The 27,651-nt window shown below is 45.4% G+C and overlaps 2 protein-coding genes across 2 annotated transcripts; both read left to right on the plus strand.

Moving 5' to 3' along the window:
* The first annotated feature begins 4,277 nt into the window (after positions 1 to 4,277).
* LOC137307082 (histone H2A.J-like) lies at positions 4,278 to 4,667 on the plus strand. The gene has a single exon (XM_067976415.1). It carries the CDS (start codon positions 4,278 to 4,280, stop codon positions 4,665 to 4,667), a length of 390 nt encoding a protein of 129 aa, XP_067832516.1.
* A 10,454-nt stretch (positions 4,668 to 15,121) lies between these two features.
* Positions 15,122 to 15,491, plus strand: LOC137307077 (histone H4). The gene has a single exon (XM_067976412.1). The coding sequence runs from the start codon at positions 15,124 to 15,126 to the stop codon at positions 15,433 to 15,435; it is 312 nt and encodes a 103-aa protein (XP_067832513.1). The 5' UTR covers positions 15,122 to 15,123; the 3' UTR covers positions 15,436 to 15,491.
* Positions 15,492 to 27,651: the final 12,160 nt, after the last annotated feature.

Genomic DNA, 27,651 nt, shown 5'->3' on the forward strand with positions numbered 1-27,651 from the left:
GAAAATGCTGGAAAGACTCTGCAGGTCCGGCAGCATCTGTGGAGAAGAGAAGCTCGTGTTAATGGTTCAGGTCAATGACCTTTCTATAGATCAGAAAGGTTAATCAGACATAATTTAAAAAAGGAACGGGAATCATCCGAGGAAAAACTTCCGAAAATCAATTAATTTCACTGAATCCGGGCAATTTTGTCCCGTATCCACCGTACAGATCAGGGCAAATAATAATACAAAGGAACAGAGTTAAATTCAACTTTATGGGGGAAATAAATGAATTTTAGAAGTGTTTTTTATATAAATTAGACACGTTTGTGTTTTGGAAACACTGTCCCTCTGAACATCATCAAATTCAGTTCCAGTCTTGGTGTTTCTGAATTCAGCGTGCTGGGATTCAAACCTGTTGGAATTAACTGCTTGGAAGGCAGCTATACTCACCATTATAGCGCCTTATTTCACCAGGAGGGAGAAGTCGAGTGTTTCTGTGGAGTTTCGGACTGAATTGCACGCTTTGGGTTTCTGGCACTTTAATCATAGACAATAAATAGTTCCCAAACATCAGTCCCTGAACAGACACAACAAGCTGGTGGAATTTCTCATTCATAGATATTAAATAAGAGGATGGCAAAAGCGAATAGGAAGAGGCTCGGAAGAAGTCACCAAAACAATTAGGGAAGCAAACAGGAACCAGGAAATCAAATTATCAAGGAATATAAAAATAAATAGTAAATTATTCCACAGATACAAAAATAACAAAAGGAAAATCAGAATTGCTTGAGTGATGCACAAGATAAACTCACAGGTAACGTCAGCGAAATGACAGCAATATTGAATTATTACTTTGCCTCAGTATTTACCCGAGAGATTAACAGGGTGAATATGATATTGGAGGAAGAGATCAATAAAGATATCAAGACATTTAAGTTCGAAAGGGCGGTTAAACTCCCGGTCCAGATGGATTGCACCCGCACATATATTAAATGAAGCAAAGGAAGAGATAACAGAGGCAATGTTACATGTATAGGAAAAATCATCACAAGAAGGAATAGTGACAGAGGACTGGATGACAGCTAATGTAATTCTTATATTTTAATACAGGAGATAGAACAAGTCCAGGGAACTATAGACCAGTTAACTAAAGGTCGGTGGTTGGATTGATCATGGAATCTTTTACTCAATGATGCAATAGAAAAACATCTCGAAACCGAAAATATAATAAAGAATAGTCAGCACGGATTTCAGAAAGGGAAGGTTTAACAGTTTGGCCAAAGGTTTGACAGTTTAAATTACAGTTCAACATAACTTATTTGCTTTTCATTTCTATTCCTCTGGAAATAAACCACAGTGCTGTGTTTGCTTTTTTATGGCCTCATCATCCTGTGCTGCTACTTTTAATGATTTGTCAATCTGTACCCCGAAATCCCTTTGCTCTTTTACCCCATTTAGACTCTTATTTTCCAAGCAGTATGTGGCCTCCTTATTCCCCCAAGCAAAATGCACCAGCTCACACCTTTCGACATGGAAATTCAATGGCCATTTACACCGCCTTTCAGCAAGCTTATTAAAGTCGTCTTGTATTTTGTTGCAATCTTCCTCGGTATCGACAATACCCCCTAAATTAATTACAAGAATTTAACACACCATTACAACGAAGGTTTCGTCTAACAAAATGTACTTGCAGCTCGTCTTCATTCCCAGTTTTTCTAAATCCCACTCGTGCAATATAATGTGAAGAATTAGTTTCTGTTCTCTCCCTCTCTCATCTTCAAACTTCACTGTCCCGGGGTTCGGGCTGCTCCAGCACACTCTCCAATTCCTCGCCCTCGTCTCTCGCCCGGACACGCCCTGGCGTACCATCCTGCCGTCCGGCGGAGGCGGGGGTCCCCAGTGGAGGGCTCTCTACTCAGGGATCCTCCCGTGTTACATCGGGGATCTGGGGTGGAGGGTGTTGCACGGAGCAGTCGCGTCCAATAGGCGTTTACGCCATTTCACGGACGCCCAGGCCGCCTGCAATTTCTGCGGCCTGGAGGAGTCCGTGTTTCACTTGTTCACCGGGTGTGGGAGACTGCAGCCCCTGTTTGATTATTTGGAGGGGCTGCTCCTGAAGTTCTGGCTGCACTTCAGTCCCACGCTCCTGATCTTTGGCCGCCCGGTGAGGAGGGGGGCGGGCAGGTCGGTGGACGTCCTCGTGGGCCTGCTCCTGGGCCTGTCCAAGGTGGCCATCCACAGGTCCAGGTTGCTCGGGGCCCGTGGGGGCGGTCGCTCGGCCTGTCTGCCTCTCTTCCGCGGAATGCTCCGTGCCCGGGTGGCCCTGGAGATGGAGCACGCGGTGTCTGCCGGTACGCTTGAGGCTTTCCGCCACCGGTGGGCACCGCAGGAGCTGGAGTGTATCCTGGACGAGGGAAATAAAATTTTAATTTGACACTTGGTTTTTGGTTTAAAAAAATAATTTAAAAAATGTCCCGGGGTTTGGGGACATCTACTGGCCGGAAGCAGAACTGCAACAGTTCGGAACAAATTGCTGAAACCGGACAATGTGCAGTGTGAGCGTGTTTGTGATTGGTGGCGGATACTAAATCTGATTGGTTTCTTCAGATATCCAATCAGAGAGTGAAAAGAAAAGGTGACGTTGCATCTCTCCCAATGACCCAATCACAATCATTGCCTTCACCCATCCCTCATTACCATAGGGCTGTGGGGCTGCCGATTTAATCCGAGCTCGGAGCGGATTTGGGTCATTTCTGGGTCTGAAATTGAGTTTGAAAATGCCTGAGGACAAGAAAGCAGCTCCCAAGAAGGGCGCCAAGAAAACCTTGAATAAAGCACCGGGCAAGGGCGGCAAGAAGCGGAGAAAGTCGAGGAAGGAGAGTTACTCCATCTACATCTACAAAGTGATGAAGCAGGTTCACCCCGACACCGGCATCTCGTCCAAGGCCATGAGCATCATGAACTCCTTTGTGACCGACATATTCGAGCGCATCGCAGGTGAGGCTTCCCGCCTGGCCCATTACAACAAGCGGGCGACCATCAGCTCCCGGGAGATCCAGACCGCCGTGCGCCTGCTGCTGCCCGGGGAACTGGCCAAGCACGCCGTGTCAGAAGGGACAAAGGCGGTGACCAAATACACCAGCTCCAAGTAAAAAACTCCACAATGAACTGAAAAAAATAAACACAAAGGCCCTTTTAAGAGCCACCCACAGTCTCTCTGAAGACGCTGTACCGACACCTCTATATTTCAATTGCTAAATTTAAATCTGAGAGAGATAGCTTTTTGGCAACCAAAGGTATTAAGGGATATGGGCCAAAGGCGGGTATATGGAGTGAGATCACAGATCAGCCATGATCTTATCAAATGGCGGAGCAGGAAAGAGGGGCTGAATGGCCGACTCCCTGTTCCTATGTTCTTTTTCTTTTGTAATTTCTCTTGAAATCTGGAAGTTTCTCGTATTCACTGCGCGGTATAATCTATGTGTCGCTTTTTTATTTAATCCCAATAACCAAAAACGTGTCCTTGATCCTCTTATTCCCGCTAATATTCCGCCCTTTCCCCCGCATCTGCCCCGTCAGAGCCGTTTCAAGGCGGTGGATTACACTTCAGTCATTTCTTTCTCCTTTTCACCTTTGTTCATTATTCGGGAATATCACTTTCAGAACCGCAATCCTTTGTAAAGCAGCAATCCCGAAAGGGTGTTCACACCGAGTGCAGAACAGTCTAAAGACTCTGTCACTGTTCGACTTCTGACACCAGGAGTCTCGGCTCCGGTTTCGATCGCGCTGCAGCTCCTGTGAACAGGGATCAATCCACAATCTGTGGTTTGTTACTTTTACAAAGATTGAGCTGGAATCTGTCCCGTTACAAAATGGGGCTTTATTCCCGCCCGATTGAAAGCGAACGGTGGATGAAGCCGGATTTTAACCGGATTGTAAAAGATTCTGGAAGTTGTGACGGGAAATGAGGAATAACAGAGTAAAAGGAGAGAGATTTTTAAATCTTTGTCTTTACGCGACATTGTTTCCTAAATCCGCTTCTTGTGTTGGAAATATATTGGCGGGCTTTTCAAATTTCATCAACTGTTCAGTTCGGTATTTTCCGCCCTTTTCTCATTGCCGGCTATTGATTGGTGAATAAAGCAGCTCTCTGATTGGTTCAACGAACAGCCCAATGAGATTGCGAACAGCCGGACCAATCACAAGTGCCCCCACTGTATTCCTCCAGAAGGTATAAGAAGGGCGAGTTCGGGAGGATTTCTTCATTCTTTGTGAAAGTGTTTGAGATTGTGGAAATGTCTGGAAGAGGAAAAACCGGCGGTAAAGCTCGGGCCAAGGCCAAGTCTCGCTCATCCCGGGCCGGACTGCAGTTCCCTGTGGGCCGTGTTCACAGGCACCTGCGAAAGGGGAACTACGCTGAACGTGTGGGTGCCGGAGCCCCGGTCTATCTGGCTGCTGTGCTCGAGTATCTGACGGCTGAAATTCTCGAGCTGGCCGGCAACGCGGCCCGGGACAACAAGAAGACCCGCATCATCCCCAGACACCTGCAACTCGCCATCCGCAACGACGAGGAGCTCAACAAGCTCCTGGGACGGGTGACCATCGCTCAGGGCGGGGTGCTGCCTAATATCCAGGCCGTGCTGCTGCCGAAGAAAACCAGCCATTTGAGCACCAAGAGCAAGTAAAGCGGCCAAGGTTTAATCTGATAACCCAAAGGCTCTTTTCAGAGCCACCCACTGTATCTATGAAAGGGCTGGTTACTGACTGAAGAGAGTCAGGGATCAATTTAATAAGGACTTGATTCCGATCCTAGAACTAACAATAACTTGTTGATGACAAATGATCCAGATCGGTCTGTTGAAGTACTCGCTTCCGGACAGCAGATGTCGCCAACCTCCAATAGATTGATATTTGCAGTTTGTGTGCTGAATGTGACAAAATATCAGAATTGTCATTAAACTGGGCGGGTGGGACACAGAAATACCAGGGACGTTTGATCATCGGCATCAAGAGGCATTCTGTTGTGTTCCACCCAATATTATTTACAGTCTCATCCTCCGACAACACTTGTTCGCTCTTTATTATTTTACCCAGATTTGTAAAGCAGAAGCTGACTGATGTGTTGATTATTGTGTCAGCGATTACTGAATCAGTGAATGACATTTGTCTGTTATTGGATGTGAGCGAGGGAATTATTCTGTTCCTGTGTCAGTTGCGACTTCGTGCGGCTGTTGGCTGGTGCTTTACTGAAGGATTTCTTGGCGCCCTTCTTGGGAGCTGTTTTCTTGTCCTCAGGCATTTTCAAATTGAATTTCTGAACCAGAAATGAGACAAATCCGCTCCGAGCTCGGATGAAATAGGCAGCCCCACAGCCCTATGGTAATGAGGGGTGTGTGAAGGCAATGATTGTGATTGGACGGATGGGAGTGATGCCACCTGACATAGAAAATATGAGTAAGAGTCGGCCATTCCGGCCTTCGGGTCTGCTCCGCCATTCGAAATGATCATAGCTGATCGTCGAACTCAGTACCCTGTTCCTGCTTTTTCCCCATATAGAAACATAGGAACAGGAGCAGGCCATTCAGCCCCTCCTGCCTGCTCTGCCATTTGATAAGATCATGGCTGATCTGTGATCGAACGCCATGTATTCGCCTTTGGCCCATATCCCTTAATACCTTTGGTTGCCAAAAAGCTATCCATCTCAGATTTAAATTTAGCAATTGAGCTGGTATCAATTGCCGTTTGCGGAAGAGAGTTCCAAACTTCGACCACCCTTTGTGTGGAGAAATGTTTTTTAATCTCGCTCCTGAAAGGTCTGACTCTAATATCCCTTGATCCCTTTAGCAGTAAGAAATATATCTATCTCATTCTTGAATACATCTAATGACTTGGCCTCAACTGCCTTCTGTGGTAGAGAATTCCACAGGTTCACCACCCTCTGAGTGAAGAATTTTCTCCTCATCTCGGTTCCAAATTGCATACCCCGTATCCTGAGACTGTGACCCCTGGTTCTGGACTCGCCAGCCATCGGGAACATCCTCCCTGCATCTGGTCTGTCTCGTCCTGTTAGAATTTTATATGTTTTGAAGAGATCACCTCTCATTCTTTTAACTCTAGTGAATACTGGCCGAGTCGAACCAATCTCTCCTCATACGTCAGTTCTGCCATCCCAGGAATCAGTCTGGTAAACCTTCGTTGCACTCCCTCCATGGCAAGGACATCCTTCCTCAGATAAGGAGACCAGAACTGCACACAATACTCCAGATGTGGTCTCACCAAGGCCCTGTATAACAGCAGTAAGACATCCCCAAAGACATCCCTGTTTCTTTCACTCTCTGATTGGATATCTGAAGGAATCAATCAGATTTAGTACCTGCCACCAATCACAAACACGCTCACACTGCACATTGTCCGGTTTCAGCAATTTGTTCCGAACTGTTGCAGTTCTGCTTCCGGCCAGTAGATGTCCCCAAACCCCGGGACAGTGAAGTTTGCAGATGAGAGAGGGACAGAACAGAAACTAATTCTTCACATTATATTGCACGAGTGGGATTTAGAAAAACTGGGAATGGAGACGAGCTGCAAATGCATTTTGTTTGACCAAACATTAGTTGTAATGCTGTGTTACATTCTTATAATTGATTTAGGGGGTTATAGTCAATACTGAGGAAGACTGCAACAAAGTAAGTCTGCAGAACGGCCGTGGAAATGACCATTGAATTTCAATATAGAAAGGTGTGAGCTGGTGCATTTTGCCTGGGGAACAAGTTGGCCACATACTGCTTGGAAAATAAGAGTCTAAACGGGGTAGAGGAGCAATGTAAATCGAGCTGAGAAATCAGAGAGGAATACTGCGCAATGTACAGTGAAATATAATGGGGAAAATTCACAACTATTGAATGAGTAAAACAAAACTTTATTATGAATATATTGTCCTCATTTTTTACGATCAAAATGTGGAAAAATACGAGAGTAGAAGTTGGAGACAGAAACTTTCCTCACATTGCACATTGTCCTGTTTCTGTAACCACGACAGAAAATGTGAATTTGTTCCACTCTTTTGCAGTTCTCGCTTACGTCCAGTCGATGCCAGTCTCTGGTACTGTATATGAGAGTGGGGTTAATTCTGTATTTGTTGGTATCTGGTACTGTACACGAGTGCGGGATTTATTCTGTATCTGTCTGTCTCTTTTACTGTGTGTGAGTGTGGGATTTGTTCTGTATCTGTCAGTTTCTGGTACTGTCTGTGCGTGTGGGATTCATTCTGTGCCTGTCAGTCTCTGGTACTGTACATGTTTTTGGGGTTTATTCTGTATCTTTCACTCTCTGGTACTGTAAGCCAATGTGGGCTTTATTCTGAATCTGTCTGTCTCCGGTGCTGTGTGCGAGTGTGGGTTTTATTCTGTATTTGTCACTCTCTGATACTATATATGAGTGTGGGACTAATTCTGTAACTGACATTCTCTGGTTCTTGCTGTGAGTGTGGGATTCATTCTGTATCTGTCATTCTCTGGTTGTTGCTGTGAGTGTGGAATTCATTCTGTATCAGCCATTCTCTGCTACTTTATCTCAGTGTGGGATTCATTCTGCAATTCAGTCTCTGAGCCAATGTGCAAGTCTGGATTCACTCTGTTTTCTTATTTCAGTTTACATTATTTTATTTGAAACTATATCTTTAATACTTTAAAGTACATGCTTTTTTGTCGAGTGTTTAATTTGTAAATATTGATACACTTTTGGATTTTCTTTAATCAAACAATGTGTGTGAGTTTTGGAGCAGTGTTATATCTTAATCTCTGAACTCTATTGTGAATGACAATGTACCTTTCAATCTGTTCACGGTGAAATTATTGGACTGGTATATAATGTGTAACTCAGTCTATAATAATAGAATTAATTCTGTATCTCAGTCTGATACTGTATGAGATTTTTGGACTGGTGCGTAACATGTAGCTCAGTGCATGCTAATGGAATTGATGTTGTATCTTTGAGTCTGATATGGTATGAAATTGTTCGACTGCAATGTAATGTTTTGCTCAGTCTGCACTAATCGAATTCAAACATTATCTTTCAATATGACAATATAAGATTTTTGGACTGGCTTGTTATGTGTAACTCCGTCTGCAATAATGTGACTGTGAGATTCATTCTGTATCTGTCTGACTGTGGTACTTTGTGATTCATTCTGTTACTGTCAGTCTCCGGCACGTGTTAATTTGGGATTCACTCCATATCTGTCAGTCTCTGATGCTGTATTTGAGTGAGACATTCATTCCATTTCCATCAATCTCTGATACTGTCTATGAGTGATATAAATTCTGTATCTGTCAGTCTGTGCTACTGTCTGTGAGTGTGGGATTTGTTCTGTATCTATCAATCACTGGAACATTGTGTGAGTGTGAGAATCATTCTATTTGTCAGTCACTGTCACTGGATCTGAGTATGAGATTCATTCTTTATCTGTATCTAATTTGTATCTGTGTTTAGAATATGGCGTTCAAAACTGTATCTTTCATACCTAAATGTATAAATAATTTTTCCCAGTATTTAAGTGGTAGATAATCATATACTTTAAAATGTGATGCTGCAGGTTATAATCAGAGAATGAGTGCACTTTTTGGGCTACTCTTAAATCTGCATCGATGTGAACACAACTGTGATTTAGTGCATCTTCCAAACTGATATGGTGGCACTTTTGAACTTGTATATAATGTGTAGGTCAGTCTGCATGAATGGAATACTGTATATTTCAGTCTGAATCTGCATCAGATATTTTTTGTAGTGGTTTATAATATGTAGCTCAATCTGCACTAATGGAATTGATACTGTATCTTTCAATCTGACACTGAGATTTTTGGACTGGTACGTAATTTGTAACTCAGCCTGCACAAATGGAGGTGACTGCGAGATTGACTTTGTATCTCTCACTCCGTGATACTGTGTGGGATTCATTCTGTTTCTGTCAGTTTCCAGTATTGTATGTGGGTGTTGAATTCATTTTAAATATGCAATTTCTCAAACTGTCTGCCCGTGTGGGATTGAATCAATAACCTGGTACTCTATGTTTGAGAGATTCATTCTGTATATACAATCGCTGGTACTGTGTGTGAGTGTGGGTTTCAGTCTTTTTATACAGTCTCTAATATTGTGTGTGTTGAATTCATTACATATATGCAGTTTCTCAAACTCTAAGTTTGTGATTCAGTCTGAATCTCTCAGTCTCTGGTACTGTGAGTGTGGGATTCATACTTTATCTGCCAGTATCTGGTACATTATGAGAGTGTGGGACTCATTCTGTATCTGTCAATTCTGGTACCATACATGAGTGCGGGATTCATTCTGTATCTGTCTATAATTATTCTCTCAGATTATATTATGGCATTCAATACTGTAGCTTTAATATCTTCATGTTTAGTTTTTCTCAATATTTAATTGGTAAATATGGATAAACTTTTGGATTTGTTGCTGGAGGTTTTTAATCAGATAATTTGTGTGCTTTTTGGACCACTATTAAATCTATATTTCTGTGTAATATTGTGAATGATAATATATATTTCAAACTGATAGTGATTTTTGAATTGGTACATAATGTGCAGCTCAGTCTGTACTATTGTAATCGATACTGTGTCTTTCAATCTAATATTGTATGAGAATTTTGGACTGGTATGTAATGTATATCTCAGTCTGCACTAATAGAATTGATACAGGATCTTTACATCTCATACAATGAGTGTATTATAAGCTGGTTTATAATTTGTTTCTCAGGTTACACTGTCACAGCATTTCTCAATCTGATAATGTACATGAGTTTAAGACTTGCCTGCAATTTGTCTCTCATGATAACACTATTTGAATCGATACTGCATGTATTAAACTCACATGTGAGAGTTCAGGGCGAGTATTCAATTGGAATCTCGAGGTACATTATTGGGGTTCATTCTGTACCTTTGAATCGGGTACCATGTGTGATTTCTATCTGGTATTTAATTCGGAGCTAATGTTGCCCTATTGTGAGATTGACACAGTGCCTTTCAATCTGAAAGCATGATTTTGAACTGGGATTTTTGCATCCACCTGTCAGCGGGACTGAGTTCGGGGGAAATGGTGAACAGCGTCTGCCTCACCTGCTCTGTTTGATGGTTGGATTGAAAATGTGTCTCTGGAACTTGGGATCAGTGTGGGACTGACCACTTCTGCTGTCTGAGACTGTGGAACTGATGACCTGTCTGTGTCTCTGTGTGTGATAATGTACCTACTGTTTGTGAGAAGGAGCTGGCTGTACTGTTCCTTCTGCCTCGGGTGGAGGAAACATCACATTTATTCTGGGTCCTTCAAGGATTTGCCTGTAGAAAGAAAATTTTTCTTGTTCCTCAGGAACAGGTGAGGTAGAAAATACAAAAGTGATCAATTTAATATCTCTGTTAATGATCATTTCGAATATCCACAAGTGAAAACCAGTGATACAAAGAGTGTCAGTGTCTGACTCCACTGCAGTACTGCAGCTCTCAGCTTCTGTATACCAGGTGTGTTGGGCGATTTTAAAACAATTTAGTGACATCCAGACAGAACCCAACCCCTGCACTGATCCATGAATGGGACGACCCGATGGGGCAGTGACCTTTGTACAGGTTAGGTTTCGAATCTCCTCTCCCATGGGACTAACCGTTCAACTGAAAGCAAAGAGCCGCTGTTTAAAATGTGTCCTTCACACTTCTCACCTGGTGCCGGCAGTAGATGCTTTTTGTTTCACTCCCCACATCCTTACTGTCCGGCTCTGTTTCCACTGTTCACTGTCCAATCACAATAAACAGAGTGAGACTGGAACTAAACCAGGAACAATTCACTCCTGGTTTGGGGAGTCAAAGCAGCAATGATTTTAATAGCAGGTTCTTGACATTCTGTCTCCCTTCCCCTGGACACACACAGCAGGTTCTTCCCATTCTGTCTCCCTCACTCTGGACACACCCTGGACACACACAGCCCGAGAATGCCCTCTCCCTTCCCCCGCTCACTCCATGTTCCGGGACCAGTTCCTGATCCACTCCGCCTCTTACAAACAGCCCCCGGACTCAATGCCGATCTCTGAGCCCATCTGCGGACACGGTCCCGAAGCGATGAGCTGCTGTAACGAGGCTGCTCTTTGCTCCCTTCCCCCGGGGGCCGTGATCTCTCCATTCCCGGCTGTTTTTAACCATCTTCTTCCGCTCACTGAGGGAATGGCGCCCACAGGCCGAGCTGGGGGGGGGGGGGGGGAGCGCGCATGCGCTCTTCTGCTCACCAGCAAGCAGCGCTGGGGGCGGGGCTGAATCACGCATGCGCAGATATCTGGTTTAATTCCCGATACAAAAATCGATGGAAACTTTTCCCCATTGGAATTTTTCAGAGTCTGAGCAAAGGAAGTGGGGGAAAGGTCAGAGGGAATGGGGTCCACAGGCAGTGCAGGAACAGGCACCAGAATGGGAAACAGATGGGATTCCACCGGTGCCGAACGCTGGAATCCAGACTGACTTTACAATCTCCAACTGTTAAACGAGATGTTTCCATCCCTGCTGTTTCTCTCGGTATCTTTTGATGGTAAAGGGTCTAACAGAGATAACTTGGGCGGCTGTGGAATGAGCCAATGGGTTCTGTTCATTCTTGGTTCCTCTACTGATAAAGTAACGCGTGAACCCGAAACTGGAGGGAGGATTTCTCAAACCAATCATGGAGAAACATGGGAGGAAAGTGGGACTCGGTGTATTTGCTGGGACTGTGCAGGATGAATATCTGACGGCAACAGTCCCAGTTTATTTCAATCAGAGTGAAATTCTCGGTCACTGAGAGGAATACTGAACGGCCCTCTGCTGCAAGATTACAAAGGGTACAATATGCAAGAGAGGATTAAATGTGTGACACTGTCCCTGAGAGTGGGATTAATAACGTGCCTGTCTCTGGAATAAGATCAGTTAGAGAGGAGACTGCATCTTCTGTCATTCAACCTTGGAATAGCAATTGGAATGGAATGATTCCCTATTTGTTACTGGGTGAAAACCGCTCATTACAGCTCAGTTTCTCTGTCTCTCTTGTACTTTATATGGAGGTGCGATACTGTTATTGAGCATGATACAGACACACTGATGGGAAGTGTGAGACTGATACTGTGCCTGTCTGTATCTCTCTCTCGAGCGCTGTCCATGAAGCTGGGATAATGTTTGCTGAGCGTGAAACGGACACGTTGATGGGAAGTGTGAGACTGATTCTGCGTCTGTCTGACTGTGTCTCTGTCTGACCGTTTATCAGACGGTCCGTCTCTCTCTCTCTCTCTCTTTAGTTCTGCACATGAATGCGGGGCACTGTTACTGAGCGTAATATAGACCCACTGATGGAATGTGAAAGACTGATTCTGTGTCTGTGTGCTGTTGGTGAGACGATTACTCTCCCTTCTACTGTATATGAGCCGGTCTGACGGTGCATTTATCCGCCGAAAAGTAAAGGTGGCGAGAAACAGCCTGTAACAGTCTGACTCCGGACTGTCTGTGAGTGTTGAATTTATTCAGTAACCAGCCGTCTCTGGGTGTGGAGAATGGGATGGATCGGACGCCAGTTACTATTGCCTGTCAGTCAGTTCAGCAGGAGAAGGAAACACAGAGAGACTGGAGGAGCCCAGAGCGGATAATTTGAATTTTCAAATTAACCAAACATATTTCTGTGTGCGAACAATACAATAATGTAAAAGCAGATATGGATTATCACAGCCAGAGCTGTGATTGGCTCCTGTCCCTGAATCTGGAGACCAGAGACTGTGAGGAGCGCCGGCCTCAGAGTGTTTAACAGTTCCTGAGCTGGGAAACTACAACCAACCCCGAGAATCCGCAGCACAGGCCGAGCGGGGAGGAAAGTCTGTCCCGGGAATTGTCAATGTGGCGAACAGTTTGTCCTGTGAATGTACAGATGTGAACATTGTGTCAGAGAGAGTGTGTGAAATGGGCGGGCGGGTTACATTAATGCCACTGTGTTTGTGTGGCCGGTCTCATCGCCGGATGTCCGAGTCCCTTTTGAGTAAAATTAAAAAAAAATCCCTGTCAAAGGATCGCCCTCCTCCCCTGCCGAGACCCGAAGTGAAAATATAAGGTCCGGTTTTAGTTCAATTCAAGATTTCAGCCGAAAAACAGAAATCATGTCAGCGATCGGGTGAGAGAGCGCGATCAGTGCAGCAATGAAACGGGTTTAAATCGAAACTGGTGCTTTTAATTCCGGTGAAAGTCTTTCGACAGCAAACATTCCGGTGTTGGAGATGGGAAGGGGCTAGTCTGGGACTCTGGAGTGCCCGATTATAATTAGAATCGGGTAGTTTAAGAGGAGAGAGAAACACAGAGAGGCTGGAGGTGCCGAGAGCTGACAGCAGGGTGTCTCCGCCCCGTCCGCTCTGGGCCTTGAAGTTGCTCTGTGCCGCCGCCTCTCGTTTCATTTCTGACCCAGCTCTGACTGACAGAGAGATTTTCCACAGAGTCCCGGACATGACAGATACTGCAGCCGCCGAAACGGCACCTCCCGCCGCCGCTCAAACCAATGCTCCGAAGAAGAAGAAGGCGGTTCACCGACCCAAGACAGCCGGTCCCAAATTGGGCGAACAGATCCTCAAGATTGTGGCGGATTGCAAGGATCGCAAGGGGATATCCCTGGCCGCGATAAAGAAGGTTCTGGCTACCAAAGGCCTCGATGTGGAGAAGCACCGGACCCAGATCAAATTAAGTATCAAGAGAAATGTGGAAAAAGGCTCCCTGGTGCAGATCAAGGGCACGGGCGCCTCGGGCTCCTTCAGAGTCGCTAAGAAGGAAGCCCAGGAAAAAGTGGGAAAGAAGGTGAAGAAACAAGGAACCAAGAAATCTCCCGGAAAGAAACCAGCGGCCAAGAAACCAGCGGCCAGGAAATTAACGGCCAAGAAACCAGCGGTCAAGAAAACAGCTGTCAAGAAATCGACCACAAAGAAGGCGGCGAAATCACCAATTAAGAAGAAAGCGGCTGTGAAGAAGCCCAAGACCCCCAAGCCAGTAAAGGCGAAGGCGAAGAAGGTACAAAAACCGAGCGCCAAGCCCAAACCGAAGAAAGCAGCAGGCAAAAAGAAGTAAAAAATCAAGTGCAACTTGTGACCATCTGAACCCAACGGCTCTTCTCAGAGCCACCCACGTCTCTCAGAAAAGAGCTGATCCCGGAATCAGATGATTCCTGTCCCGGGGCCGGGCTCAGATTTCAGATTGAACTCATTTAAAATAAACACAGGGTCCTGGTGACTCGCTGACATTCCCTACCCCCGCCCCACTCCCACTGTCTGATATAAAATAGAGAGAATGGGATACCCGGGCCGGGTCTCACTGTAACTGGGGGCGTGTTCACCTCCAGTCCCAGTTCATTCTTTTTCTCACAGATTCAGGGCCAGGGTCCGTGACAGGGGAAAACTGGCGGAGATCCGCCGCGATCACAATTCAAACCCCAACACATGAGATTCTCCAAATCAGCTGGAATAATGTGTTTGTAAACTGCTGAATCCGTCTGGGAGGGGATGCGTGGGAGATAGAATCGGGTCTGGGACTGAAATGGAAGCCGGCGGGTTGACTAGTGACAGAAGGGACTGTATTTAGGCAGAAATATTACTGACTGATAATTGTAACCGGGCTTATTTAAAAGCTCCGGGTTTCTGTAAATCCTTGAATATGAAGCCCGAGTCTGTAAGGGTTTGTGCGGAGCGCTGTGATTCGGTTCTATTATCGATGAACGGTTTAAAATTGGCGGGTGGAGAAAGCTGGAGTTGGAGCTGGAAGATCAGATACCGCTCTCCGCCCTGTCCATCACTCTGACTCTCTCGCCCCTCCCTGTTTAATCTCACTCTGTCTCCTCCCCTCCCTGTTTAATTTCTCACTCTGTCTCCTCCCCTCCCTGTTTAATATCTCACTCTGTCTCCTCCCCTCCCTGTTTAATTTCTCACTCTGTCTCCTCCCCTCCCTGTTTAATTTCTCACTCTGTCTCCTCCCCTCCCTGTTTAATTTCTCACTCTGTCTCCTCCCCTCCCACTTTCACTCTGTGCATGTTTCAGTCAGGTCGGGGCAGTCTGCATAAAAAAGGGAACCAGCACGAGTTCGCTGTTCATTTCAGTGAAGAATTATCATGTCTGGAAGAGGTAAAGGAGGCAAAGGACTGGGCAAAGGTGGCGCCAAGCGGCACCGAAAAGTTCTTCGTGATAACATCCAGGGGATCACCAAACCAGCCATCCGCCGCCTGGCTCGCCGTGGCGGTGTCAAGCGGATCTCGGGTCTGATCTACGAGGAAACCCGTGGGGTACTGAAGGTTTTCTTGGAGAATGTGATCAGGGACGCGGTCACTTACACTGAACACGCCAAGCGCAAGACGGTCACGGCCATGGATGTGGTGTACGCTCTGAAACGGCAGGGCCGCACCCTCTATGGATTCGGCGGCTGAACGACTCGACCCTTTCCAACCAAACACAAAACAAAGGCTCTTCTAAGAGCCACCCACCGCCTCACAGAGAGAGCAGTGACCTGGGAAGGGGGAGTGGGACGACCTCGGGGTGGGGAAGTAGTTTCCGATATTCTATTAATATGGGGAGATTTCTCCAGCACTCGTTACAGGGAGATCAGAAAAATGGCCGGGGTTCTCGGCCATCCCGAGAGAAGGAGCGGAATTCCCGGTTTCACGGTATAAATGAACAGGCGGGGATGCAGAGTCTTTCCACAGACATTACATTCTCCGCTCAGTAAAATCCCTCCTCACTCCCTCTCCCGCTGTGTTCTCTCTGCTCGGTGTTTATTTCTTGCCCTCATTCAAATATCAGTTCGATGTGAAGTTTCTGTTTGAGGAGCCGTTCACCGGGCCGGAACTGGCGGGATTTTTGAAATCGAAGCTGGACTTTGTCCCGCTTCCCACGGAAATCAATGACCGGGACTTTATTCCCGCCCGTTTACAGACAGGTCAGAGAATGAACCGGAATGTGAATCAGCCTGAGATTTGTGCTGACGAGCAGGAAATAATGGAGATTATAAAGAGAGAGATTCTTAAATTGCTGGAGGGAAATGAGATTTTCTTCAAACTGTTATTTGATGCTCTGAAATTGGCGGGCTTTTTGAAATTGATGATTAATTTCAGCTCAGCCAATTGGGGCCCAAGACCTCCCGCCGTTTCGTTCTGACTGTCAGAGCTCGGTTCAAACCTGCCAATCACAGGCCAGGGGCGGTCCCTCCCTGAATTGGGGTCGGAATACAGCCAATCACAGTCTCGGGGCGGTTCCTCACAGACACTTTAAAATGCAGCCCCAGAGCCGGCTCGCTATTAACAGTTTCTGTGTCTCAGGTTGTGTTGAGATCTGTTCAGAAAATGGCCAGGACCAAACAGACAGCGCGTAAATCGACCGGCGGGAAAGCTCCTCGCAAACAGTTGGCGACCAAAGCGGCCCGGAAGAGCGCTCCAGCCACTGGCGGAGTGAAGAAGCCTCATCGCTACAGACCCGGCACTGTGGCTCTGAGGGAGATCCGCCGCTACCAGAAATCCACCGAGCTGCTCATCCGCAAACTGCCCTTCCAGCGCCTGGTGCGAGAGATCGCTCAGGACTTCAAGACAGACCTGCGCTTCCAGAGCTCGGCCGTCATGGCCCTGCAGGAGGCCAGCGAGGCTTACCTGGTGGGGCTGTTTGAGGACACCAACCTGTGCGCTATCCACGCCAAGCGAGTCACCATCATGCCCAAAGACATCCAGCTGGCCCGCCGCATCCGCGGGGAGCGCGCTTAAACCCGACCCGCCTTCAGCACCAAGTGCAACAAAGGCTCTTTTCAGAGCCACCAAATCAGCAAAGGAAAGAGCTGTGATCTCTGGGGTTGAAATCGCAGGGCCGTGCAGTTCACAGAAATTTGATTAAATGGGAAATGCATAAAGGGGAGGGAGCGGATGTCAGACGCAAGGCCTGACAATCTGTTGGCCCATCATAACAGCAGAGAGATGGGAACAGAGCCGATCTACGTTTTATGGCAGAAACAGCTGCTGTTCATTTTGGACGAAGATTCAGCACCAGAGAGGAGTGCCAATTCCAGACTGACCAACATGAGGAATTTGAAACGGAGACAGTTTCATTTCCACACACACGCAGGACTGGAGGGAGGTGAATTCCACCAGACTGACTCTCATCACCACCAGTGCCTCATTCGGACAGAGAAAGTTCTGGCAAACAGCTGCAGAAAGTTCTGATTCCGACCCCACTCTTTCACATGAGGGACATACACCCCCAGTGTCAAACTTACTGGGACATATATGCAGAGAGGGACTCGTGGAAAGCACGAGAGATACAAGTTCTCATTTCCAATGTCGTGTCAGCTTGGCTCGGTTGGAAACACTCGAATGTCGGAGTCAGGGGTTTCAAAGTTCAAGCCTCACTCCAACACTTTACTGGACATTTGAGTCCAGCACTGAAGGACAGGTGCAATCGGACGGGACCTGAAACCCATGCTGGATGTAAGGAATCAGACTCGGATCATATAACGTTTCAGTCTATTCTCCCCCTGCAGATATAGTGGCAGAGGCTGTTTCAATGCAACTCGCACCAATAGATCGAAAGGCAGTGTGTCTTGCTCTCTATCAGCGCTAGAATCAGAAGCAGTGTAAAACATTAGTGTTACATTCACTAACACTCGTAACTGATACAGGGTCAGAATCAATCCCTCAATCACATCCAACAACACGGGCAAATTTAACTCACATTCTTGATTCAGCAATCGCTGACACAATATTCAACACATCAGTCAGCTTCTGTTGCACAAATCTGGGTAAAATAATACATAACGAGCAAGTGTTGTCGGAGGATGAGACTGTAAATAATATTGGGTGGAACACAACAGAATGCCTCTTGATGCCGATGATCAAACGTCCCTGGTATTTCTGTATCCCACCCGCCCAGTTTAATGACAATTTTGATATTTTGTCTCATTCACCACACAAACTGCAAATATCAATCTATTGGAGGTTGGCGACATCTGCTGTCCGGAAGCGAGTACTTCAACAGACCGATCTGGATCATTTGTAATTAATAAGTTATTGTGAGTTCTTGAATCGGAATAATAATTCATAGAGTTCATAGAGTTATACAGCACGGATACAGGCCCTTCGGCCCATCGTGTCCGCGCCGGCCATCAGCCCTGTCTACTCTAATTCCATATTCCAGCATTTGGTCCGTAGCCTTGTATGCTATGGCATTTCAAGTGCTCATCCAAATGCTTCTTGAATGTTGTGAGGGTTCCTGCCTCCACAACCCTTTCAGGCAGTGAGTTCCAGACTCCAACCACCCTCTGGGTGAAAAAGTTATTTCTCAAATCCCCTCTAAACCTCCCGCCTTTTACCTTGAATCTATGTCCCCTTGTTATAGTACCCTCAACGAAGGGAAAAAGCTCCTTAGTATCCATCATATCTGTGCCCCTCATAATTTTGTACACCTCAATCATGTCCCCCCTCAGCCTCCTCTGCTCCAAGGGAAACAAACCCAATCTTCCCAGTCTCTCTTCATAGCTGAAGCGCTCCAGCCCTGGTAACATCCTGGTGAATCTCCTCTGCACCCTCTCCAAAGCGATCACATCCTTCCTGTAGTCCGGCGACCAGAACTTATTAAATTGAGTCCTTATTAAATTGATTCCTGACTCTCTTCAGTCAGTAACAAGCCCTTTCAGAGATACAGTGGGTGGCTCTGAAAAGAGCCTTTGGGATATCAGATTAAATCTTGGCCGCTTTACTTGCTCTTGGTGCTCACATTGCTGGTTTTCTTCGGCAGCAGCACGGCCTGGATATTAGGCAGCACCCCGCCCTGAGCGATGGTCACCCGTCCCAGGAGCTTGTCGAGCTCCTCGTCGTTGCGGATGGCCAGTTGCAGGTGTCTGGGGATGATGCGGGTCTTCTTGTTGTCCCGGGCCGCGTTGCCGGCCAGCTCGAGAATTTCAGCCGTCAGATGCTCGAGCACAGCAGCCAGATCGACCGGGGCTCCGGCACCCACACGTTCAGCGTCGTTCCCCTTTCGCAGGTGCCTGTGAACACGGCCCACAGGGAACTGCAGTCCGGCCCAGGATGAGCGAGACTTGGCCTTGGCCCGAGCTTTACCGCCGGTTTTTCCTCTTCCAGACATTTCCACAATCTCACAAACACTTTCACAAAGAATGAAGAATGACTTCTGTATTCACCCTTCTGACAGACTGAAAGATTATCTGATTGGTTGTCCCTTGTTACACCTCATTTGCCTATTTCATTAACCAATCAGATAGCTGGAAATTAGAAGAGGGCGGGATTTACCGGCCTCAACGGTCAGACGAGGAATTTTATGAATTACAAAAAGCCCGCCAATTTCAGTGCAGTGAAGGATCGGATTTCGATCAATGTCGCCCTGAGCACAAGATTTTAAACCCGTTCTTTTTATCTTGTCTTATTCAGCGCTCCCCGTCACTAATCGCTCGCTCTGTTTTAAAATCTGCTTTAAATTATGGCTCATTCGACCATCGCTTTCAAACTGCACCGGACGGGACTAAAGCCCCATTCACAGCATTCCGTGAAAGGACACATTTGAATTTAGTGTTTAGAAAAGTTAAACGTTATAGATTGGTCCCTTCTCAGAGCCGGGAGTGCTTCTGTGAAAAGAGGGACCCGGACAGAGCTCTCATTCTGCCCCGATTCCGCTGTTACTACAAGGGGTGGGGTTACTGTTAATCTGGGGACTTTCACGTCAGTCCATAAATATTTCAGAAACTGCATTCATAGAACGGAATTGCTGAGGGGGTCATAAAGGGGATGAGAGGCCAGAATAGTGATGCTTTAAGAACAAAACAAATAGGAAGGAGCGGATGATAAACTCGTGTTCATTTTTGGGGCCAGGGATTTGAACGGGGTAGTTCGAGTCACTTTTCGATTGGAATAATAATATTGCTGCAATAAAATGATCCTTAGTAAATATACAGGAAATGCAGCTCTTTCAGAGAGGTTGTGGGTGGCTCTTAAAAGAGCCGTTGTTTTTTTTTCACTTCATTGTGGAGTTTTACTTGGAGCTGGTGTATTTGGTCACCGCCTTTGTCCCTTCTGACACGGCGTGCTTGGCCAGTTCCCCAGGCAGCAGCAGGCGCACGGCGGTCTGGATCTCCCGGGAGCTGATAGTCGCCCGCTTGTTGTAATGGGCCAGGCGGGAAGCCTCACCTGCGATGCGCTCGAAAATATCGGTCACAAAGGAGTTCATGATGCTCATGGCCTTGGAGGAGATGCCGGTGTCGGGGTGAACCTGCTTCATCACTTTGTAGATGTAGATGGAGTAACTCTCCTTCCTCGACTTTCTCCGCTTCTTGCCGCCTTTGCCTGGTGCTTTACTCAAGGTTTTCTTGGCGCCCTTCTTGGGAGCTGCTTTCTTGTCCTCAGGCATTTTCAAACTCAATTTCAGACTGAGAAATGACACAAATTCCCTCCGAGCTCGGATTAAATCGGCAGTCCCACAGCCCTATGGTAATGAAGGATGGGGGAAGCTAATAATTGTGATTGGGTCATTGGGAGTGAGGTCACAATAATTATTAACTGTAACTCTCTGATTGGTTTCTTCAAATATCCAATCAGATTTAATAACTGCCACCAATCACAAACACGCTCACACTGCACATTGTCCGGTTTCAGCAATTTGTTCCGATCTGTTGCAGTTCTGCTTCCGGCCAGTAGATGTCCCCAAACCCCGGGACAGTGAAGTTTGCAGATGAGAGAGGGACAGAACAGAAACTAATTCTTCACATTATATTGCACGAGTGGGATTTAGAAAAACTGGGAATGGAGACGAGCTGCAAGTATATTTTGTTAGATCAAACATTAGATGTAATGCTGTGTTAAATTCTTGTAATTAATTTCGGGGATGCAGCCTACACTGAGGAAGAATGCGACAAAATACAAGAAGAATTAATAAGCTTGCCGAAAGGCGGTGTAAATGGCCATTGAATTTCCATATTGAAAGGTGTGAGGTGGTGCATTTTGCTTGGGGGAATAAGGAGGCCACATACTGCTTGGAAAATAAGAGTCTAAATGGGGTAAAAGAGCAAAGGGATTTCGGGGTACAGATTGACAAATCATTAAAAGTAGCAGCACAGGATGATAATGCCATAAAAAGCGAACAAAGCACTGGGGTTTATTTCTAGCGGAATAGAATTGAAAAGCAAATAAGTTATGTTGAACTGTAATTTAAACTGTCAAACCTTCTGTCAAACTGTTTTATTATATTTTCGGTTTCTGGATGTTTTTCTGTTGCATCATTGAGTAAAAGATTCCATGATCAATCCAACCACCGACCTTTAGTTAACTGGTCTATAGTTCCCTGGACTTGTTCTACATCCTGTTTTAAAATATAAGAATCACATTAGCTGTCATCCAGTCCTCTGGCACTATTCCTTTTTGTGATGATTTTTTCCTATATATGTAACAATGCCTCTGCTATCTCTATCCTTGCTTCATTTAATATGCACAGATGCAATCTCTCTGGACCAGGAGTTTAACCATGCTTTCTAACTTAAATGCCTTGATATCTTTATTGACCTCTTCCTCTAACGTATTCACCCTGTTAATCTCCCGGGTAAATACTGAGACAAAGTAACAATTCAATATTTCTGCCATTTCGCTGACGTTATCTGTGAGTTTATCTCGTGCATCACTTTGTGGCACTCAAGATATTCTGATTTTCCTTTTGATATTTTTGTGTCAGTGGAATAATTTACTATTTCTTTTTATATTCCTTGATAATTTGATTTCCTGGTTCCTGTTTGCTTCCCTAATTGTTTTGGTGACTTCTTCCGAACACTACAGGAAGGATGTGATCGCTTTGGAGAGGGTGCAGAGGAGATTCACCAGGATGTTACCAGGGCTGGAGCGCTTCAGCTATGAAGAGAGACTGGGAAGATTGGGTTTGTTTTCCTTGGAGCAGAGGAGGCTGAGGGGGGACAAGATTGAGATGTACAAAATTATGAGGGGCACAGATAGGATGGATACTAAGGAGCTTTTTCCCTTCGTTGAGGGTTCTATAACAAGGGGACATAGATTCAAGTTAAAAGGCGGGAAGTTTAGAAGGGATTTGAGAAAGAACTTTTTCACCCAGAGGGTGGTTGGAGTCTGGAACTCACTGCCTGAAAGGGTTGTGGAGGCAGGAACCCTCACAACATTCAAGAAGCATTTGGATGAGCACTTGAAATGCCATAGCATACAAGGCTATGGACCAAATGCTGGAATATGGGATTAGAGTAGACAGGGCTGATGGCCGGCGCGGACACGATGGACCGAAGGGCCTCTATCCGTGCTGTATAACTCTATGACTATGACTCTTCCTATTCGCTTTTGCCATCCTCTTATTTAATATCTATAAATGAGAAATTCCACCAGCTTCTTGTGTCTGTTCAGGGACTGATGTTTGGGAACTATTTATTGTCTATGATTAAAGTGCCAGAAACCCAAAGGGAGCAATTCAGTCCGAAACTCCACAGAAACACTCGACTTCTCCCTCCTGGTGAAATAAGGCGCTATAATGGTGAGTATAGCTGCCTTCCAAGCAGTTAATTCCAACAGGTTTGAATCCCAGCACGCTGAATTCAGAAACACCAAGACTGGAACTGAATTTGATGATGTTCAGAGGGACAGTGTTTCCAAAACACAAACGGGTCTAATTCATGTAAAAATAATTCTAAAATTCATTTATTTCCCCCATATCGTTGAATTTAACTCTGTTCCTTTGTATTATTATTTGCCCTGATCTGAATGGTGGATACGAGACACAATTGCTCGGATTCAGTGAAATTCATTGATTTTCTGAAGGTTTTCCGTCTGCTGATTCCCGTTCCTTGTTTAAATTATATCGGATTAACCTTTCTGATCTCTGGAAGGGTCATAGCCCTGAACCTTCAACCCGAGCTTCCCTTCTCCACAGATGCTGCTGGACCTGCTGAGTCTTTCCAGCATTTTCGGTTTTAAGTTTTTCTATAATTTGTCCCTTTCACTTTTGACGGTCGCCGTTCAAACTTCCAGATTTGCGCTCGGTTTTTATTTGTGTTTCAGTTCGGTTTATTTGGATTGATATAAATCGTGTCCTGAGAAATCAGACAGAAATATTGCGCAATGTAGAGTAAAATATAATGGAGCAACTTTCGAATGAGCAAAACAAAAACTTTATTATGAATCAATTGTCCAATTTTTCACTGACAAAATATGAAAAAATACGAGAGTAGAAGTTACAGAGAGAAACTATTTCCTCACATTGCACATTGTCCTGAATCTGTGACAACGACAGATGATGTGAATTTGTTCCACTCTGTTACAGTTCTCACTTATGGCCAGTAGATGTCAGATTGTATCAGAGTGCGAGATTAATTCTCTGTCTGTCAGTCTCTGATACTGTACGTGAGAGTGGGATTCATTCTGTTTCTGTCAATCTCTGGTACTGTGTGTGAGTGTGGGATTCATTTGGTATCTGTCAATCTCTGGTGCTGTCTGTGAGTGTGGGATTCATTCGGTATCTCTCAATCTCTGGTATTTTATCTCAGTATGGGATTCATTCTGTAACTCAGTCTCTGGGAAAAGTGCAAGTCTGGATTTGTTCTGTATTCTTATTTCAGGTTACAGTATGGTGCTTGAAACTGTGTCTTTAATTCACAAATGTATGCAAATCTTTTGTCCGGCATTAATGTGTAAATATGGATACGCTTTTGGATTTTGTTTTAATCAAACAACGTGTGTGAGTTTTGCTGTGTGATTGTATCTTAATCTCTGTGAAGATAATGTTCACTTCAACCTTTTACTGTGGAATTATTGGACTGGTATTTATTGTGTAGCTCAGTCTGGGCTAGTGGAATTGATATTGTATGTTTCAGTCTGACACTGAATGAGATTTTTGGATTGGTGTGTTCGGTGTCACTCAGTCTGTACTAATGGAATTGATACTGTACGTTTCAGTCTGACACTGAATGAGATTTTTGGACTGGTGTGTGATGTGTGGTTCTCCCTGTACCAATGGAATTGACACTCTAACTTTCAGTCAGACACAGCGAGGGATTTTTGGACTGCTTTGTTATGTGTAGCTTAGACTACACTAAAAGGATTCATACTGTATGTTTCAGTATGATAATGTATGAGATTTTTGGACGATATATAATGTGCAGCTCAGTCTGCACTAATGGAATTCATACTGTACCTTTCAGTCAGATACTATGCAATATATTTAGACTGGTTTGTAAGGTGTAGTTCAGTCTACACTAATGGAGTTGATACTGTGTATTTCAATTTGACACTGAATGTGACTTTTGGACTGGTATCTAATGTATACCTCAGTCTGCACTAATGGGATTGATACTGTATCTTCCAGTCGAATACTGTGTGAGATTTTTATACTGATATGCAACGTGTAGGTCATTCTGTATTAATCACATCGACACTATATATTTCACAATAATACTGCACCAGATTTTTGGACAGGTATCTGTTGTGAACCTCTGTCTGCAATAAAGGAATTGACACTGTGCCTTTCATTTGACACAATGTGATTTTTGGACAGGTAACTAATGTGTACCTCAGTCTGCACTAATGGGATTGATACTGTATCTTCCAGTACGATACATTATGCGAATTTTGGACTGGTATATAATGTGGAGCTCAATCTGCACTTATGGAATTGATACTGTATCTTTCAACCTGACACTGAGATTTTTGGACTGGTATGTGATGTGTTGCTCAGTCTGCACTCATGGGTTTGATACTCTCTCTTTCAGTCTTATACTGTATGAGAATTTTGGACTGGTATCTAATGTGTACCTCAGTCTGCAGTGAATAAATTGAAACTGTACATTTCATTCTGACACTATGAAGTTTTTGGACATATATGTGAGTCAAAAATGGGTAACATCTGAACTGGTATCTAATTTGTATCTCAGTGTACAATAGTGGCATGAATACTGCATCTTTAAACTCATAATGTGTGTGAGTTGTGGGCTGGTATTTAATTTGAATCTTGGAGCACACTATTGTGATTCATTCTGTACCTATCAATCAGTGCCATGTGTCAGTTCTATCTGGTATTTAATTTGTAGCTAAGGCTGAACTAAAGAGAGATTGACACAGTGCCTTTCAATCTGATACTGGGTGTGATTTTGGACTGGGAATTATTTATCTGCTGGTCAGCAGTACTGAGTCGTTGTGAAATGGAAATTACGTCTGTCTCTCCTGCTCTGTTTGAGTGTTGGATTGGGGTCAGTGTGCGACTGACTATTTCCACTGTGGGACTGATGACCTGTCTGTGTCTCTGTGCTCTGTGAGTGATAATGTACTTACTGTGTGTGAGAAGGAGCTGGCTGCACTGACTGCTCCTTGTGACTCGGGTGGAATAAACATCACACTGATTCTGGGTCCTTCAAGGATTTGACTGCAGGAAGAAAAAGTATCTCTTGTAACTCAAGAACAGGTGAAGTGGAAAATACAAAAGTGATCAATTGAATCTCTCCGTTAATAATCATTGTAATATCCACAAATGAAAACCAGCGATACAAACAGTGTCAGTGTCTGACTCCACTGCAGTACTGCAGCTCTCAGCTTCTGCACACCAGGTGTGTTGGGCTGTTTGACAATAATTTGGTGACATCCAGACACAACACAACCCCTGCACTGATCCATGAATGGCACTACCCGATGGGGCAGGGACCTTTGTGCAGGTCAGGTTTCTAATACCCTCTACCATGGAACTAACCGTTCAACCGAAACATAACAGCCGCTGTTTAAAATGTGTTCACACTTGTCACCTGGTGCCTGCAATAGATGCTCTTTGGAAAACTCCCGATATCCTGACTGTCCGGCTCTGTTTCCACTGTTCACTGTCCAATCACAATAAACAGGGTGAGACTGGAACTAAACCAGGAACAATTCACCACTGGTTTTGGAGAGAAAGCAGCAATGATTTCAAACAACCTGCTCTTCCCATTCTGTCTCCCTCACCCTGGACACACCCTGGACACACACAGCCCGAGAATGCCCTCTCCCTTCCCCCGCTCACTCCATGTTCCGGGACCAGTTCCTGATCCACTCCGCCTCTTACAAACAGACCCCGGACTCCCCCTGACCTTCCCCCGGACTCAATGCCGATCTCTGAGCCCATCTGCGGAAACGGTCCCGAAGCGATGAGCTGCTGTAACGAGGCTGCTCTTTGCTCCCTTCCCCCGGGGGCCGTGATCTCTCCATTCCCGGCTGTTTTAAACCATCTTCTTCCGCTCACTGAGGGAATGTCGCCCACAGGCCGAGCTGGGGGAGGGGAGCGCGCATGCGCTCTTCTGCTCACCAGCAAGCTGCGCTGGGGGCGGGGCTGAATCACGCATGCGCAGATATCTGGTGTAATTCGCAATACCAAAATCGATGGAAACTTTCCCCAATTGGAATTTTTCAGAGTCTGAGCAAAGGAAGTGGGGGAAAGGTCAGAGGGAATGGGGTCCACAGGCAGTGCAGGAACAGGCACCAGAATGGAAAACAGATGGGATTCCACCAGTGCCGAACGCTGGAATCCAGACTGACTTTACAATCTCTCACTATTCAACTGGATGTTTCCATCCCTGCTGTTTCTCTCGGTATCTTTTTATGGTAAAGGGGCAATCAGAGATAACGTGGACGGCTGTGAAATGAGCCAATGGGTTCTGTTTATTCTTGGTCCCTTTACTGATAAAGTAACGCGTGAACCCGAAACTGGAGGGAGGATTTCTCAAACCAATCCTGGAGGAACATGGGAGGAAAGCGGGAGTCGGTGTATTTGCTGGGACCGTGTAGGATTAATATCAGACAGCAACAGTCCCAGATTAATATAATCAGAGTGAAACTCTCGGCCACTGAGATTAATCACGAACGGACCTGATCTGCAAAACCGAATATAGTACAACAGGCAAGAGAGGGTTAAATTCGGCCCACATTGTTTTGTCACTCTCTGTACTGTCCCTGAGTGTGGGATTAATAGTGTGTCCGTCTCTGGTATATCCGTGAGAGATAAGAATGCATCTTCTGTCTCTCCAACGGGATTTTCTGGATAAAACGCAACTTTACAGGTCGGTCTGGAACTGATACTGTGGCACTGTGCCTCTCCGCTCGCTCTCTCACCGTATCTGTCTCCCTTTCTCTCTCACTCTCTGGTGCTGTATTTGAAGGTTGGATACAGTTATTGAGGGTGATATGAACAAACTGATCGGAAGTGTAAGACTGAAAGTGTCTCTCTCAAGTGCTGGACATGAAGGTGGGATACTGTCTGATATAAAACAGAGAGAATGGGGTGTCCGAGCCTCACTGTAACTGGGGATGTGTTCGGCTCCACTCCCAGTTCATGGTCATTTTCTTTTCACAGATTCAGGGCGAGAGTCTCTGTGAGACGGTAACACTGGCGGAGAAACTCCGCGTCATAACTCAAACCCCAACATATGAGATTCTCCAAATGAGCTAGAATAAGGTGTTTGTAAAACGCTGAACCCGTCTGGGAGGGGATATGTGGGGAGATAGAATCGGGTGTGGGACTGAAATGGAAGGAGACGGTTTGACTTGTTATCGAAGGGACTGTATTTCGGCAGGAATATTACTGCCTGTTAATTGTAACGGGGTTTATTTAAAAGCTCCGGGTTCCTGGGAATCCTTGAA

The sequence above is a fragment of the Heptranchias perlo genome, chromosome X, assembly GCF_035084215.1.
Source record: "Heptranchias perlo isolate sHepPer1 chromosome X, sHepPer1.hap1, whole genome shotgun sequence".
Classification (NCBI taxonomy): Eukaryota; Metazoa; Chordata; class Chondrichthyes; order Hexanchiformes; family Hexanchidae; genus Heptranchias; species Heptranchias perlo.

What these genes read in the sequence shown, in the direction of transcription:
- LOC137307082 (XM_067976415.1), top strand. Translation starts at nt 4,278, where the DNA reads ATGTCTGGAAGAGGAAAAACCGGCGGTAAAGCTCGGGCCAAGGCCAAG.
- LOC137307077 (XM_067976412.1), top strand. Translation starts at nt 15,124, where the DNA reads ATGTCTGGAAGAGGTAAAGGAGGCAAAGGACTGGGCAAAGGTGGCGCC.